Genomic DNA, 17,727 nt, shown 5'->3' on the forward strand with positions numbered 1-17,727 from the left:
TTAGATTGTGTTTTTAAGTGTTTTGAGTCTAGGAAAACCCAAAATTCGTCCAAAAGAGTGTTAGAGTTCAAATCTGCCTAGTTTGTGTTATTTAGGCAGATTTGAGTGTTTTGAGTTGTTTTAGTGTTTTCTAGTTTAGTTTTGCATTCTTTGAGTCTAGTTTAGTGTTTTAAACTTTGTTTTATGTTTTTGAGTCAGTTTTAAGTGTTTTAGCAATCCCTCCTAATCCCCGGCCTAGAACGTTCCTGACTTACATACTTTGCTACAATTGATAAAAAGAGGGTTTAATTTGTGTGCTTATATATTTCACATCAAATTTTTGGCGCCGTTGCCGGGGATTAGCAAAGTTGCTAATCCCTTGGATCTTTTATTTTGTTTTGTTTTAATTAAGTCCAGATTCTGACCTTGTTTTAATTCCTTGTTCTTAGGTACTAGTTTATGACTCGGAGTTCTCATCCGGTTCGTGAACATATCTTGGACTTTGACGACGATTTCAAGCCAGAGTTGAGACGAAAGAGGAAGAATCCAGAACCTAGTGAATCAAGTTAAGTTCAAATTCAGAGGCCGAATTTGAGTTTGAGGAAGAAGAACCCACGGCAAGGGTGGGTGAAGTAGTGCAAGACATGGCAGCGGATAACCGAACAATCAAGGAGCTTTCCGCTTTGGGATTGGACAATGCCGCACCCCTATGCATCCAATACCCCGCGGCTGCCCAAGGCAAAACCGAGGAGTTTGAGTTGAAGTCAAGCTTGCTGCACCATATTCCGAAGTACCATGGGTTGTCCATGGAGGATCCCAACAAGCACTTGAAAGAGTTCGAGGTGGTGTGTTCAAGCATGACCCCCATCAACGTCGATGTGAGTATATTGAAGATGAAGGCCTTTCCCTTTTCTCTCTTGGAAAAGGCGAAAGATTGGTTATATGAATTAGCTCCCGGAACTGTAACATCTTGGGAGAGCATGAAACAGGCCTTCTTAGAGAAGTTTTTCCCAACTTCTTGAGTTATTCTTCTACGAAAAAGGATAAGTGGAATTCAACAAGATGAATGTGAATCTTTTCCTACTTATTATGAACATTTTAAATCTCTTGTTGCTTCATGTCCACAGCATCAAATGAATGAGGAACTTCTTCTACAATACTTCTACGAGTGGCTTCTCCCAATTGAATGTCAAATGCTAAATGCCTCAGCGGGAGGAGCCTTGGTGGACAAGACCCCCACGGCTGCAAAGACTTTGATTGCTAATCGAGCGTTGAATGCCCAACAATATGAAGGTGTTGGACAAAGAAGCATTCCACGACAACACCAAGTGAATGAGGTAAGTGCTATTTCCGAACTTCAAAATCAAATGGCTAACCTTACTACTCTTCTTTCTCAGGTTGTGGAAGGACCAAAAGTACAAAATGTGGCTGCTTATGGCGTGTGCTCCATGCAAGGACATCTCACGGATAAGTGCCCACAATTGATTGAGAACGGAGGGTGGGAGACACTCAATGCCGTGGGCTTTGGGAATCAATACCAACCAAGGAATGATCCCTTCTCTAATACATACAATCCGGGATGGAGAGATTATCCAAATTTCAAATGGAGAGAACCCCAACAAGGTCAACAACAAAGTGCATTTAGGCAACAACCCCCGGGTTTCTATCAAAAACCATTTGCACCCACACAACCTCAAGCACAACCTGCCCAAAACAAATCAGGTTCGTCTATTGATAATGATCAGATTTTTCAATTACTAACTTCTATAGCGCTGGGAATGCAAACTAGGGACAAAAAGGTGGACAAGTTGGAGAAGCAAGTAGGGCAGATTGTGGAGTTCATGGGCAATTCCGAGAACAAGGAAAACTTCATAGTTCAACCGTTATGAATCCGAAATGAGGCTTTGAATCTGCCAAGGCAATCATGCTAAGGAGTGGAAAAGAAGTTGGAACTGATCCACAACCATCTAAATCAGCCCAAAGAGAATACGAGAAGTTGCAATTCAAAGAAGATGATCAAGCCAAGGCCACGGCAAGGAAGGAAGCACCCATGCCGCAGCCTCCTACATCCCCTAATCCATCCAATCCGTCCAAATCAGGTAAGATGGGTCCAATTTCAGTTAATACTAACCATATTCCACCCGATGTACCTTTTCCTCGTAGGTTTATGCAGTCAAAGAAAGAGGAGGCTGAAAAGGACATTTTGGAAACATTTAGAAAAGTTCAAGTCAATATCCCCCTTTTGGATGCAATTAAGCAAGTCCCGAGGTATGCCAAATTTTTGAAAGAACTTTGTACCACTAGGAAGAGGATTTCGACCAAGGAAGTTGTAAAAGTAAGTGAAAACGTCTCAGCCATCTTGCAACGCAAACTGCCCCCTAAATGCAAAGATCCGGGTAGTTTTACAATTCCTTGTGTCATTGGTAAGACTCGTTTTGAATCTGCCATGTTAGACTTAGGTGCATCTATAAATGTCATGCCATATTCAATTTATGCATCTATGAACTTAGGAAAGTTGAAAAATGATGGTGTAATTATACAATTAGCCAATAGATCTAATGCCTATCCAAAGGGAGTTTTGGAAGATGTTTTAGTGCAGGTTAATCATTTAATCTTCCCGGTAGATTTTTACGTGCTTGAGATGGACGAGTCGGACCATGCCCCTTCATTGCCCATCCTCCTTGGAAGGCCATTCATGAAAACGGACCGGACAAAGATTGATGTGTTTAATGGAACATTGACGATGGAATTTGATGGGGAACTTATTAATTTCTATCTTTCTGATTCTATGAAGTACCCTAGTGAGAATCATTTATGTTTTGCTATTGATATAATTGACTCTTTGGCGCAGGACCATTTTGACAAATTGAAGGACGATGCACTTGAATTGGTCATTGCACGAGGAATGGACATGCAAAACATGGAAGCAGCAACCATGCAAACCCACGGCATGCATGAATTCTCCTTTGCGTGCCCCCTAGTGATGATGTTATTGAGATGGTGGCTGCCCTTGAATCATTGCCACCACAATCTAGTAAGTTGTTGGACCCAATTTTAAGTTCAGTTTCGACTAATAAGATGCTTCCCTCAGTTGTGCAGCCACCTACACTTGAACTTAAGCCTTTGCCTAGTCATTTGAAGTACGTTTTCTTGGGAGAAGATGAGACGTTACCCTCATCATCTCAAGCTCACTCATGGCACAAGAAGAGGATAAGTTGGTGAGAGTGCTAAAGGAGTACAAAACAGCAATTGGATGGACATTGGTCGACATAAAAGGAATCAGCCTTACTACGTGCATGCATCGCATACTTTTGGAGGAGGGGTCTAAAACATCTCGAGAGGTTCAACGCCGACTCAACTCTCCTATGATGGAAGTTGTGAATAAGGAAATCATCAAGCTTTTAGATTGTGGAGTAATCTATCCAATCTCAGATAGTAGATGGGTTTCGCCCGTTCAATGCATTCCAAAGAAATCTGGAGTGACAGTGGTAGCAAATGTCGAAAAAGAGCTTGTGCCTACTCGCATTCAAACCGGTTGGAGGGTGTGTATCGACTATAGGAAGCTAAACGCCACCACAAGAAAGGATCACTTCCCCTTGCCATTCATTGATCAAATGCTTGAGAGGTTAGTTGGTTATGCTTTCTATTGTTTTCTTGATGGTTATTCTGGTTATAATCAAATTGTCATAGCACCCGAGGACCAAGAAAAAACCACGTTCACATGCCCTTTTGGTACATTTGCTTATCGTCGCATGCCTTTTGGTTTATGTAATGCACCTGCCACATTTCAAAGATGTATGATGAGCATATTTTATTATTATGTTGAGAAAATAATTGAAGTTTTTATGGATGATTTCAGCGTTTTTGGTGATTCTTTTTATGGTTGCTTGCATAATCTTAGTTTGATCTTAAAACGATGCGTTGAAACTAACCTTGTTCTTAATTGGGAAAAATGTCATTTCATGGTTAAACAAGGCATAGTTTTAGGCCATATCATCTCTGAAAACGGTATTGAGGTTGATAGTCAAAGATAGATCTTGTGCGTCATTTACCCTCTCCTATTTCGATTAGAGAGGTCCGTTCTTTTCTTGGCCATGCAGGTTTCTATCGTAGGTTCATCAAAGACTTCTCAAAGGTTGCCCAACCTCTTTGCCAACTCCTACAAAAAATGTGGCGTTTGACTTCAATGGGGAATGCACGGCATCAGTCAACCAACTCAATGAGTTGTTGACCACGGTACCAATCATTGTCCCACCGGATTGGAGCCTACCTTTCAAGTAGGGCTGGGTTCGGTTCTTTTCGGTTCGGTTTTTTGCCAAAACCGAAACCAAACCGAAATTTCAGTTCGGTTCGGTTCGGCCCATATTTTTTTCGGTTTTTTTCGGTTCTGTTTTTTTTTCGGTTCGGTTTTTTCGGTTCGGTTTCGGTTTTTTTCGGTTTTTTTTTTTTTTTTTTTTCCTCCAAAAAATGAAAATTTAGATGTTATCCATAAGAGATTTACAACCCACCAACTGAACAAAACCCACATAAATGTTTCAAAGAATTAGACTTTCTAAGACCCTTTTGGAGCAACAAAGTAAAAACCCAGAAAACTTTACCTTGCAAATCCAACAACCAGAGAAATGAAACCAGGTGGGCCTGCAAATTTTCCCGAGAAACAAACAGAAAAAAACAGGTCCAGTAACCTAAACAAACATCTGAGACAAGTGATATGATTCAGTACTTCTAAACTCCACCTTCTGTTATGAACTTATGTTTGCATACTGTTGTACTTTTTGGCATTGGGTTGTAAAGAACAATTAACAGCTACTTCATTGCTTCATCCAGCATCCCGAAAAATGTAAATGCTTCATCCAGAATTTAATCACCAGTGCAGACATGGCGAGACATGGCGAGAGTGCAGAACAAGCAAGCATCACAGTGCAGACATGGCGAGAGTGCAGAACAAGCAAGCATCACAGTGTAGAACCAAATTTTTTTTTTCTCAAATCGAAGATCAGATTAAACGCCAAATCCATTAAAGCATAATCAAAACTAAAGTGCTTAACTTGACAGTCGCTAATTTCATTTCAATAACAAAAACACGAACCCAAATGAAATCGATCGAAATCAATCGACGTTTTGCATGATATCCTCTGCGGTGAACTTGGTGCCTTTGTCCTTGTCAGCGGCGGCGCGGCCCTTGGCCTTGCGGTCCAGCAGAGACTTGCGGTCCTTGTCGAGGCGGAGCTTGGTGATGACGACCTTGGAGGGGTTGATGCCGACATTGACGGTTGACCCGTTCACCTTCTCTCGGGTGATCCGCTCGATGTGGATGACCAACTTCCGGCGGTACACCTGGACAACCTTGCCTTCGCGGCCCTTATAGGTCCCACGCACGACCTGGACCTCGTCGTCCTTGCGCACCGGCATCGATCGGACATCTGGAGGAGAGGAGGCTCGGCGAGAGAGATGAGGCTCGGCTGCGCTGGGTTGGGGTTACACTGGAGGAGAGGAGGCTGGGAACGAGAGAGAGGAAGGGAATGAAAAAAAATAAAAGGTATGGGTATGGTTGCTAGGGTTAAAAGGTTAAAGGGTTTTGTTAAGTTCTCCAAAAAATAAAAAAAACATCTCAAACATCCTGGAGGATCGAACCCGTGCCTTGGGGCTTGAAAAGGTTCACCGAAACCAACTTAGCAACAAGGTATGTTTTGTTATGATTGTATGACTAAACTATTTATAATATTTTAAAAAAAAATTAAATATATATATCGGTTCGGTTCGGTTTGGTTCGGTTTCCGAACCTCAAAAACCGAAACCGAACCGGTCAGATTCGGTTCGGTTCGGTTTGACAGTTTCGGTTCGGTGTTTTTTCGGTTCGGTTTTTTTCGGCCTCGGTTCGGTTTGGTTTTTGGTTTTTTTCGGTTTTCGGTTTTTTGAACCCACCCCTACTTTCAAGCTTATGTGTGATGCATCCGATTATGCTTTAGGGGCTGTTTTGGGACAAAGGAAAGACAAGAGGCCGCATGTCATCTATTATGCCTCACGGATGTTGAATGATGCTCAATTGAATTATTCCACTACGGAAAAAGAACTTCTTGCCGTTGTCTTTGCTTTAGATAAATTTAGCTCATATCTAATTGGTACTAAAGTAATTGTTTTCACTAATCATGCAGCTTTGAAGTACTTGCTCACCAAAAAAGACGCCAAGCCACGGTTAATTCGTTGGATGTTGCTACTTCAAGAGTTCGACATTGAGATTCGAGACAAGAAGGGAAGTGAAAACGTGGTGGCTGACCACTTAAGCCGAATGGTGCATAATGAAGAGTCCCTACCTATTGTTGAAACATTCCCCGATAAACAATTGTTGTCCATCAAGGTAAGTGATGGAGGCTACCATTTTTGTAACCGCACCATTGAGGCGTTGTTGAGGAAGTACAATGTCACCCATAAGGTTTCTACACCTTACCATCCTTAAATAAATGGCTAAGCCGAGGTTTCTAACCGAGAGATCAAGCAAATCCTAGAGAAGACCGTGGGTCCAACAAGAAAGGATTGGAGCATGCGCTTGGATGATGCATTGTGGGCTTATCAAACGGCCTACAAAACTCCTATTGGCATGTCACCTTTTCGGCTTATCTATGGTAAGTCATGCCATCTGCCCGTGGAGCTTGAGCACAAGGCATATTGGGCGGTCAAGACCTTTAACATGGATATTGATGCCGTTGGAGTACATAGGAAGCTCCAATTGAATGAACTTGACGAGATTAGGTATGAAGCATATGAGAATGCTCGGATTTACAAGGAGAAGACCAAGGCTTTCCATGACAAGATGATTCGTGGCAAATCATTCTCAATTGGGCAGAAAGTGTTACTCTTTAATTCCCGCCTTCGGTTGTTTCCTGGTAAGTTACGTTCCAAGTGGGTTGGTCCGTTTGTTATTACTAATGTTTTTGTGCATGGTGCAGTCCAAATCTAAAGCATGAAAACTGGAGAAGAATTCAAGGTGAATAGGCACCGATTGATGCCATACTATGACAACTTTGTGGAGCATGCCGTAGGCTCCAATGGGGAGTGAATGTGTTTTTCGTCCGGCTGCAAGACGTTAAAGCAAGTACTTCTTGGGAGGCATCCCATGCACTCAACAAAAGAAGACCTAGGAATCACTCCAATTCCAAATTTGAGTTCCTAACCCTTCTCTTTGTTGTTGTGGTTTCGTTTCTGCAATGTTTAGTGTGTTTAGTTGCTGTTTGTTTGTTTATGTGTTTTTTTTTTTTTTTTGGTGAGTTTATGCTTGAAACATTGAGGACAATGTTTGATTTAAGTGTGGGGGGGGTAAATAAGTGCTTTTGATGCAAATTCGTGGGGTTTTATCACCCATAACTTCCAAAGTTGTTCCTTGCTGTTTTTAAGTGTTTTTAAGTTATTTTGATGCATTTTAGTGTGTTTTGACATAAAAATCCGAAAATCTCATAAAAATTTGAAAAATTGTTTTGAAAAACCCCAAAAAGAGTTGTTTTTTTATTTGTTTTTGTGTGTTTGTTTGTGTCTTAGGGTACCTTCCAACACAATGATGAGGATTCGGTTTGTAATTGCATGACTGTTAAAGAGAATTATAAACATGGATGAAAGTTTGATTTACTCTTTGGTTTATGCTTGGTTGTGGTTATAACTTATGAATTCACATGCAATCGTAAAGGAAAAATCAGTTTTTGTAACATGCTTGAAGGAAGGAACTCAAATTAACGCTACAACCTTGTGAGACTTGAGCCTAAACGTTTATTTGGAGAGTTAATAATCTGTGCATTCTTGTTTTCTAAAGTCATTGCATGATCTCATTATTCCTTGCTTGGTTACTACTTTGAAGGCGTTTCATCATTTAGTTCCAAATGCTAGAACTCATGCCAATTTCATTCAAAACATGCTATTGATTTGCATAACACATGTTCAAGATGAAATTGTGTAGTGACCACCACCAAAGCCAAATTGCCGTGTGCCCTAATTCATTATATGTTTAAGTTTAACCCCGTTGAGCCTTGTGTAGCCTATGTTCTTTGTTAACCCATACTATCCTCACCTAGCCTAGATTAGGACCATCCATACCCTTGTTCTTGAAGCATAGTAAAGCATGACTCAATTGAATTCCTTTTAATCAATGTATTGCAGAAAACAAGTGTGGGGGAAAGGATTTGTTATGTGTGTGTGCCAAAGTCTTTAAAGAGGCACGGGTAGAAAAGAAAAGAAAAAAAAAAGAGAGAGAAAAATTCGTGAAGAAAAGAAAGAAGAAAAGAAAAGTTGTGAAAAGAATGGAAAAGAGTTGAAAAAGATGTGAAAACAAGTTCTAAAGTGTTGATTGTTGAAGAAAGGGTCCAAAAAGTTGAATTTGACCCTAAGTGTTGCATGAATCCTCCCCTTGTGTTTAAAAGTGATTTTTGCATTCTAAAGTGAATTCTAAGTTGCGATTTCATTACTTTGCTTGCTATTGCTTTAAGAACTTTTGTTATCCCTATCTTTCTTTGTTAACCAATACCCCAAACCTCGTTACAACCCTTGACTTCAATCTTGAGTGTTGTGTATTTCAATTTGTGGAGTTTGAAATTGGTATGAGCATATGGTGTCACTGGTTCTCGCATCTAAGTAGTAGCATTCCATTCATGAGATCATATCTAAACATGCTTATTAACTCTAGAAATTGCTTTCTTTGTTATACATATATGTGAGCGTTCGTTTTCATGTCTACATCAATCTTCTCACATATAACTAGTATAGGGTGTGTAGTTAGAAAATCTGAGTGAAAATTGAGTGCATATCTTGTAAGGAATTGAGCGAATTCTCTAAGGATTGTTATTACATTCAAAACATCATTTTAATTGATTAAATGTGAACTAGTAAGTGGTGACTATGATTAAGTATGTGCTTAAGTGTAAAGATGACTAAAATCTGTGGGAATGATGATTTTTAACATGTCATGTGCATTGGAAATCCCTGAGGCAAATGTTGGAGGGTTTAGGTTGTGTTTCGTTTATTTCGTTTTGTTTTGTTTCTTTGTTTTGCTCGAGGACTAGCAAAAGCTAAGTGTGGGGGAATTTGATAGGAGCATATTTATGCACCTTAGTTAGCTAGTTCTTGTGCATTTAAGTTGTTTTTCCTTAGTTATGTAGTCTTTTAAGCCATTTTCGTTTGTTTTCAGGTTTTAAGGGCAAAGTATGCAAAACAATGCATTTTGGAGCTTTTTGGAGCAAAAATTGAGCTTGGAATGGATATCACATGCTTGGAGCAAAAGCAATGGACGAAATTGAAGATTTGAAGATGTGAGGAGTCCTAATTGAAGAAGGATTCCTAGTCAACGAAGGAGTCCTAATTGAAGAAGGATTTCTAATCAAAGATGGATTCCTAGAAGAATGAGGATTCCTACTCCAACAAGGTTTCCTACTTGAAGTAGGAAAGTTAAGCCTAAAGTTCCTATTTTGGGTTAATCTTTCCTAAACCTAAATGGCCTTAAGTTTCAACAACATTGAAGGTTTCCTAAGCATTTTTGGACACAAAGAAAGGTTCTAGAACAATTCCCTATACCTGCCGCACCTAAGGCATTCTAGAAACCCTTTTTCCTTGCCTTGCAAGGCATTCTAGAAGCCTTATCCTTTCTTTCCATAGCTGCCGCACCTTTTGGCCTTTTCCCTTGAGGATTCTGATTGTTTAAGCCTTTTTCCTTGTGGATTTGGATTCTACAAGTCCATATATGATTTCCCTAGGGTTTTAGATGCCTATATATATTGATATTTCACCCTTTGCCGCACCCACCACCCCTCATAATTCATCATTCACGCCAGAAACACATCCTTGTTTTTTGTCGTAGCCTTCATCACCATTCTTCCATAATTCCTGACCCTAAACACCATTTGCCGCACCACCCATCCATCCTAAACACTACCACACCATCTCCCATCCATTCCTCCATACACATAACCCCCAAAACCTGTCCCTAAGCCTTGTGCCGCGGCAAATAGGAAGGAGGAAAAGCCTTGGACGTGCTTGCTGTTCAGTTTGGATCGCTGGAGCGTTTAGGTGTTTTCTTTCTTGTGTTTTCAATGTCTAAATTTGTTTATCTTTCCTTTGCGATTATGAGGAACTAAACCCCACTTGGCTAGGGGGAATTCGAAACCATGTTCATGCTTGCTATATGATTTGATTACTTTCAATTGTGTTTCATAAGTTGTGAATTCAATTTACTTATCTATATGAATTAAAACTGATTTGTGTGTGTTGGTTGAGAGTGCACGCTTAATTTTCATGCATAAATCTGATGCTAGGATATAAGGGAGTCTCACCTAATCGTTATGAACTTATATTCACAAGTAGTAAAGGTTGTTAATCACAATCACGTTAAGTAAATTTTTGGCATAAGTTTCATGTGCTTTCATAGTTACGAGTGCCTCGTCAATACTTATGATTTTCATTGAACGTAATGATCTTTGATTGTATCTTTATTATGCGCTTTCATGTAGGGAACTTTTGAGGAATAATTTGATTGGGATGCGCTTTTTCCATCCAATTCATTGACATAAGGAAAATCTGAAAGTTAATTTAAGCGTATCTAATTAACTTGGGGCGTTGAGAATTCATGGGTTATTGAAAAGCAATTGGAAATCGTTTTGTATGTAAGTGTGACATGTGTGGAGAAGAATCTCCTAGCTAGCCAATCATCCATCTAATTCACCCAATTTCGTCTAAAATCAGTTTGAGTCATTCTTGTTTTATTTTATTTGATTTTCGTCCAAAACCAAACCCCCCCCCCTTTACTTTAGAGTGTCTAACTAGTTAGAATATGTTTTAGATTGTGTTTTTAAGTGTTTTGAGTCTAGGAAAACCCAAAATTCGTCCAAAAGAGTGTTAGAGTTCAAATCTGCCCAGTTTGTGTTGTTTAGGCAGATTTGAGTGTTTTGAGTTGTTTTAGTGTTTTATAGTTTAGTTTTGCATTCTTTGAGTCTAGTTTAGTGTTTTAAACTTTGTTTTATGTTTTTGAGTCAGTTTTAAGTGTTTTAGCAATCCCTCATAATCCCCGGCCTAGAACGATCCCTACTTACATACTTTGCTACAATTGATAAAAAGAGGGTTTAATTTGTGTGCTTATATATTTCGCATCAAGTTACTGAAATTCTTCGTTTTTTGCTACTAATTTCTTCAATTTCGATATGGGTTTTGAATTTTTGGTTGCATTGTTGCGGAAAGATTGAAACTTGTTGGTTCTGGGCGGGTGTTCTGGAAATGCCCTACTTGTGTTTGGTTGTGAAATTTTTGATTCTTGGCGGCTTACGTTGCCAATTGCTTCGATTTTATGCGGGTTTTTTTATTTGCATTGTGTCTAAGTGCTTTGCCCTATTTTCTGATTTTTAACTATTTTCTTAATCTACCATTTTCGCTATGCATTTGTTGATTCTTGTCAGGAAAAGATACGTGTCAAACTTCTGATTCCTTTTTAAGTCATGTATAATTTTTTGTACAATTCAGCTGGCAATCGTGGGGGATATAATCTTTCCAAAGAAGTAAAAGATGCTGGTTTTGGCATTGATCCTGAATAAATTGCATCCTTTGCTCGATCTCATGATACGAAGGGTTTGGAAGGACACGGAGGAGTATCAGGATTAGCAGGAGAGGTTTCTGTATCGTTGAAAGATGGTGTTGTTTCAAGCAAGATACCTATTAGGCAGAATAGATTTGGCTTAAACCGATATGCAGAGAAACCTTCCAAGTGGTTTACATATTTTTTTTATTATTAAAATATTTACTGTCGGTTTTATCCGACAGAGAATGTTCTTGTTTATTCTTTATTAATAAATTTTATGTCGGTTATATCCGACACAAGTTCTGTCGGTTTTAGAGTATTTTCTGTCGGTTTTATCCGACAGAGAATGCTCTTATTTATTCATTATTAATATATTCTCTGTCAGTTATATCCGACACAATTTCTGTTGGTTTTAGAGAATTTTTTGTCGAAAAATTCATTTCATGACGCTAGCAATTCTGTCGCTTATTATATCCGTCACTGCATCCATTTTCTATCGGATTTTAAGCAAAATCCGACAGTAATATAAGTTTCTTGTCGGTTTTTGGACCGCCAGTTATAGGTATTTTTATAGTAGTGATTCTTTTCTAAAGTGCAACTTTGATTTATAATATTCACTTTTGTGTATGGATAGTTTCTGCTATCATATGTACTATCTCTTGCTGATTAATAAAGCATCTTATCCAAAAATAATAATCATTAAGTACATATTGTAAATAGTATTGTAATAAGAATGTGATTGTGCCACTTCATACTATGGTCTAATGGTATTCTTCTTCACTTGTAAGTGAGAGGTCTTAGGTTCGATTCTCGCTAAGGGCAAATTTGAACCACATTATTGCTGGCCCATTGTGAGGCTAAGCCAAACCTTATATAAGGGTTCATTTGGATGTGCTTTTAAAATGACTGAAAGCGCTTTTAAAGAAAATGTTTTTTGGTTCCAAAAGCACTTAAAGTGCTTCCTGGAAGAAGCACATAACTTGCAATTTTAAGTGCTTTAAGTGCTTTTCCATAATATACTTACAATTTTACTAAGAATTAGTTTCAAAAATATTTTCAACAAAAGCGCTTTCAGTCATTTTAAAAGCACATCCAAACGAGCTCAATATCTTTTGTTCTAAAAAAAAAATAATAATAAGAATGTGATTGTGTGAAATCTATAAATAGAAATCTAATGTGATTTGGGAGATCTAATTACATTATGACTTGTATTACTTGGTGGGCAAGTAAAGTCTAAGTAGGAGAATTCACAAGTATAGCAGGCCCCTCTCTCTCATTCTCAAATTATTTTCACAACACAATATAAACGAAAGCCATTGATTGGCAATGCACTTTTTGTTATATAATTATAATATATTTTTTAGGTAAAACAATAACAGTTTTATTAGAACGTCCATAAAAAGTACAGACTTCAAACCAAACAGAACAGACACAAAAACCATAAAACATAGCCAACTACTCTTAAGGGCTATTATCAACTATGATAAGTTATAAATATCCTCATTTAGTACAAGAGTTTAGTAACCAGCAGGATCCCATGCCTGCAAGTATCCTCATAATATTCACTGGCATTCTAATTTCTAAACGTTAAAGACACGCCTTGCATTGGCTCAATAAACACCATGATAACATACTTTACTTGTACATCTTGCACGACGACATGTTCTTCTTGGTTACCTCCATCATTACCTTGCCATCTGCAATCTCAAAATCTTCCTTCGTTACATGAACCCGTCTCTCCCTCAAAGCAAACATGCCAGCTTCTGTGCAAACGGCCCGCACTATGGGGAAAAAACGAGCATACAAAATTTGATACTGCAGACAAAACTTCTCTTAGTGACACCCCTCAGATAAAAAGAAAAGTACCTTCAGTTCTGCACCAGATGCACCATTCATCTTCTCTTCAATCTTCTTCAGGTCAGCTCCATCCATTAAATCTATTCTTCTTGAATGAATTTTCAAGATTATCCCAACGAGACTGCAGTTTGTTTAATGCATTACTTAAGTATTGTATTAATCAAGTCAGAAATACTGCAACGCAACCATCAAAAGTACAATAAGATAGAAAGTTATAATTAACAAGCAAGTGTTGAAGATAATTCTATCAAAACAATAACGAGTTGGCTGATGCTTTGGTTTGGTCATTGATCGTGATTTTTGAGATGATTAACAATAATGTAATCAGTTCTTCTATTTCCTAATGCATCCACAAAAATCGAGTCAGAAAATATGTTCAATAAAAATAATTGGATCGTTTCCCATATGAAGCAATGGTAGGCCAGTTACACGATGGCTCTTTTTTTTTTGTCTCTTGGTACATCTTGCATGTCAAATGTCAATGAAGCTACCACACTTGCCAATTATAGTGGTCCACTCTCATACTTTGAGACCACAAATCCACATGCAGAATTAATGCCTTCAAATTTCAAACCCTAATGTAACAAAGATGGAGATTTTTTTTAGTATGTTTTGTAGGATCTTATATTTTGAGATTTTTGTCGTTAAATCTTGATCATTGAATTTTCGAGGTTGGGGATTCTTAATTGTAGATAATCTTTTCGGGTTGTCAATTTGTTTGTTGGGTCCATTCACCTTCAACCCCAAATAATACTAGGCATTGCAATAATGAAGCTAAAAAATCTTTATGATTTTTCATTCAATGAACTGAGGATGAAGGTGCGGAAGGGATCTGGAACTGGGACAATCAATCATTTGAGGGTTCTCAATTGGATACTTTGAGGGGTCCTAATGGTCCCTATGCTATGCGTAGTTGCTTTTACTGGCAATTCACTCTTTTTTGTGAGCCATTTCTATCATCTGGGCTGATTAGTCTTCTCTTATCATCTACTTGGAAAATTTCTGGGCCTATAAGAATATACCTTCCTTGCACCTTACCCGCTGATCAAATTCTACACCAACTTTTCTCGTAGTTATTGTATAGTATAGGAACACTGATTCACACAACACACACAATACTTAATTTATGAGGTATGACGGGAGAACGAGTTTATGCTATGCGATTGATAGTATGAATAACAAATTCAGATGTTATGGTACAAGTAAATTGTTTATATGCTGCTTCATAATTTATTCACAATTTTGGTCTGACAAGTGTAAAAGTTTGTATGCCCGTTCGCGCGAATGAGGAGTCTTTGTTTTGAAGGGTTATGATGGTTATGCATAAAGACTAAAGAGAGGTTTACATGCACTTTAACCCCATTGGTTTGTGTAACCTAACCTCCAGACTGGGAAAAACAAAAGCTCACGAGGTTGGAAAATGAAAGAGAGAGAGGGGGTGGGGGGCAAGAGGAGGGCACAAGAATTGATCTAAACATGGCTTTATGTGCCATCGTATCTTACTTTTCTGTTTTCTGAAGCCTAAATTATGGGGCTGGTATCTAAACCTTAATCTCTCTATGTGCCAGAATATACGCAATGCATTTCACATGGTCGGCTGCGTATCATTAATTCAAAGTTAAATCTACATTCTCTGTTGGCTCTACGTCCTATTCTCCTACCCAATCCTCTTAGGTGCAGATAGGGTATGCAATATTAGTACGTAGCTGATCACATGATTTTAGTTCTAACATAAAAAATATCACTTAAAAGGACAATATTAGGGTTAGTTGCACACAAGTTTTTGTGCTTCGAGTTTAGGGTGCACATCTTCTCGTATCCTCGATTGCTTGTGCTTCAAGTTTTTGTTTTCCTAGAATAAAATAATCATTTGGAGGAACTGAAAATTTCTTTTAAGGCCTGGGAAGGAAGATACTTCAGGAAATTATGGAAAATACTGGATCTTCCTCCTATCTTTTTTATGATAAGAGGTAACACATGCCACAGTAAGGTTGGAATATTTAATCCACTTTTAATTTCGTCAAGATAATGAGTGGAACTGTGAAACTGACAATCAGTGTAGGTAAATGAGCTTTTCTTGGATCAATTTCTATAATTAATACGTCCATATTAGATAGAAAATGCATGCACTCTTTGGTAATTATAGGTTCAACCAGACTTTTCCAGCAGCAGTAGTCCAGACCCCTGGTCCAGAATGAACCCGTGTGCCCTAAATGCCAAAACTGAGACAATTTCAGAACTTTCAAGGAATGACAAAAGCTTCAAGATATGGGCCCACGCATTTAAATTTGGGACAATCTACACCCTTTTTATTTTCACAAATAATTATTTCTCCTTTTTACTTCAATTTTTAAATAATTGAAGAAGGTAATTGAATTGTTTATGGGAGGAAAATGTTTGGTGATGGCTAATAAGGATACAACACAAATAAAAATACTCGATTGTAGTTGACTTCCATGAGTCAAACATATGGAATTTGACACTGAAGCGAAATTTCGGCTAGTCAAATACAATCTTGAATAAACTCGAATCCTACCAATCGAGATATGCAATGTTCAGGTTATTCGGGTTGCTCGGAAAGTTGCCCACCTTATTTGATAGCATTTTAACTGAAAGGTTTACAAAATGGGAGATCGATGAATTATATTATTTCAGTAACTAGTTAAGATAAAAAATAAAAATAAAAACTGTGACCACGTTAAAAAAGGTAAATATTTACCATTAGTGGATTATATGATCTTATAATATTGGCATTATATTTTTGTTCTCTTGATTATTACACAATATCAAGAATTCATGTTCTCTCAATTCTTAGATTTAAAAATTTCTTCATCACTAGATGATCAATAAAACAATCCTATGGTGGAACCCAAAAGAACAGTTAAGTTTAAAATTATTTATTGAATTATGGATATGTCGCATCACTTATTTGTTGCACCTAGTAGGCTAGTACCATGTCACTACGGTATTAGGCGCAGACTCGATTGGTCAAAGATACCTGCTTCTTTTGAAAAAATAGGACAAGGATAGAAGATCAATTCTCAAGGGATCCCGCAATTATGTCCGTTCATCGTATATCGTGCGATCAGAAATCATTTAAAATTTAAATTTTAAAATTCAAATTTGAATAGTACCTAACGAAAACTGACCGTACGATATAAAATGAACTGACAAGATTGCAGGATCCCTAGGATCCCTAGGGAATTGCTCATGAGAGGATCCTGGTCCGAAAAAATATATCAATGGGCCACTTTATAGAGGTCGATTGTTTGTCATCTCATTTCCATACTTTTCTCATTATTTTCTGTTTGTGTGGTCATGATTAAACCACATTAATATTTTATATTTATATTATTTTTTATTTTATTATTTTTATAAAAAATTAATATAAAACATTAACGTGACTTAACTGTGATCACACATCATAATAAGGTATCGAAAGAGTAAGGAAATGGGAGGGCACACCACAATCCACCTCCCACTTTATATGTGTTTTTCTAGTCAAATCTCAAAATAAGGAAGCCATTACCATTTGTAATCATGAAGAACTTTATGGAGGCACCAGTTTCCTCTTTACCAGACCACCACCTTTCTTACCTACCCATTTCCTTTGGAACTCACGGACTTGGATTCTCTGCCCTCTCATTTCGGTGCCCTTCTCGTACCCTTCTGTTTTATGTGGTCACGGTTAATCCATGCTAACATTTTATATTGTTTTTTATAAAAATAATAAGATAAAAAAAATAGTAATATAAAATATTGACGTGGCTTAACCGTGACCACACAAACAGAAGGGCACGGGGAGGGCACCGAATTGGGAGGGCAGAGAATCCAAGTCCGGAACTCACACAATGATTCACTATACGCTTCTTTCTTTCTTTTTTCCGTGCCAAAATATATATATATATATATATATGAAACTATTAGACAGAACAAATAGTACACTAAAATATTTTTGTTCACTATCATTTAGTGTAGTGTATGCTCATCATCTTAGTTATTACCGTTAGATGAGTTTGAATTTTGAGATTTGTGTAGTGGATAAGCACAAATCTCAATATTTAAACTCATTTAACGATGATAAATATGATGATGAACATACACTACACTAAATATTGATGAGCAAAAATGCACTCAATTTCCATAATACAACGTAACAATGTGCAATGGTTGGTATGCAGCAGCAGCGATGTTCTTGAAGTTTGAACTCACTTTTAATATTATTTGTTTATTAATTTGTGTATCTCAGTCGTAATTTTCTTATTAACTCAATTTCACATTTACATAAAAAGAAAAGGATTTTTCATCACATATGTATGTGCAGCACATGCATAGATATTGAAAGAACA

The 17,727-nt window shown here is 37.7% G+C and overlaps 2 protein-coding genes across 2 annotated transcripts; one reads left to right on the top strand and one right to left on the bottom strand.

Annotated features, from left to right (window-relative positions):
- The first annotated feature begins 623 nt into the window (after nucleotides 1–623).
- Nucleotides 624–1,868, top strand: LOC139191707 (uncharacterized). The gene is made up of 3 exons (XM_070812705.1): nucleotides 624–941; nucleotides 1,107–1,316; nucleotides 1,377–1,868. The coding sequence occupies exons 1-3, from the start codon at nucleotides 624–626 to the stop codon at nucleotides 1,866–1,868; spliced, it is 1,020 nt and encodes a 339-aa protein (XP_070668806.1).
- Nucleotides 1,869–4,975: 3,107 nt separating this feature from the next.
- Nucleotides 4,976–5,396, bottom strand: LOC139192281 (large ribosomal subunit protein uL24z-like). The gene has a single exon (XM_070814147.1). It carries the CDS (start codon nucleotides 5,389–5,391, stop codon nucleotides 5,089–5,091), a length of 303 nt encoding a protein of 100 aa, XP_070670248.1. The 5' UTR covers nucleotides 5,392–5,396; the 3' UTR covers nucleotides 4,976–5,088.
- Nucleotides 5,397–17,727: the final 12,331 nt, after the last annotated feature.

The sequence above is a fragment of the Malus domestica genome, chromosome 15 (genome assembly GCF_042453785.1).
Source record: "Malus domestica chromosome 15, GDT2T_hap1".
Classification (NCBI taxonomy): Eukaryota; Viridiplantae; Streptophyta; class Magnoliopsida; order Rosales; family Rosaceae; genus Malus; species Malus domestica.

What these genes read in the sequence shown, in the direction of transcription:
- LOC139191707 (XM_070812705.1), top strand. Translation starts at nt 624, where the DNA reads ATGGCAGCGGATAACCGAACAATCAAGGAGCTTTCCGCTTTGGGATTG. An exon ending in ATGAATTAGCTCCCGGAACT is followed by an intron (nt 942 to 1,106) that starts GTAACATCTTGG and finishes TCATGTCCACAG; the next exon opens with CATCAAATGAATGAGGAACT. An exon ending in GACAACACCAAGTGAATGAG is followed by an intron (nt 1,317 to 1,376) that starts GTAAGTGCTATT and finishes CTTCTTTCTCAG; the next exon opens with GTTGTGGAAGGACCAAAAGT.
- LOC139192281 (XM_070814147.1), bottom strand. Translation starts at nt 5,391, where the DNA reads ATGCCGGTGCGCAAGGACGACGAGGTCCAGGTCGTGCGTGGGACCTAT.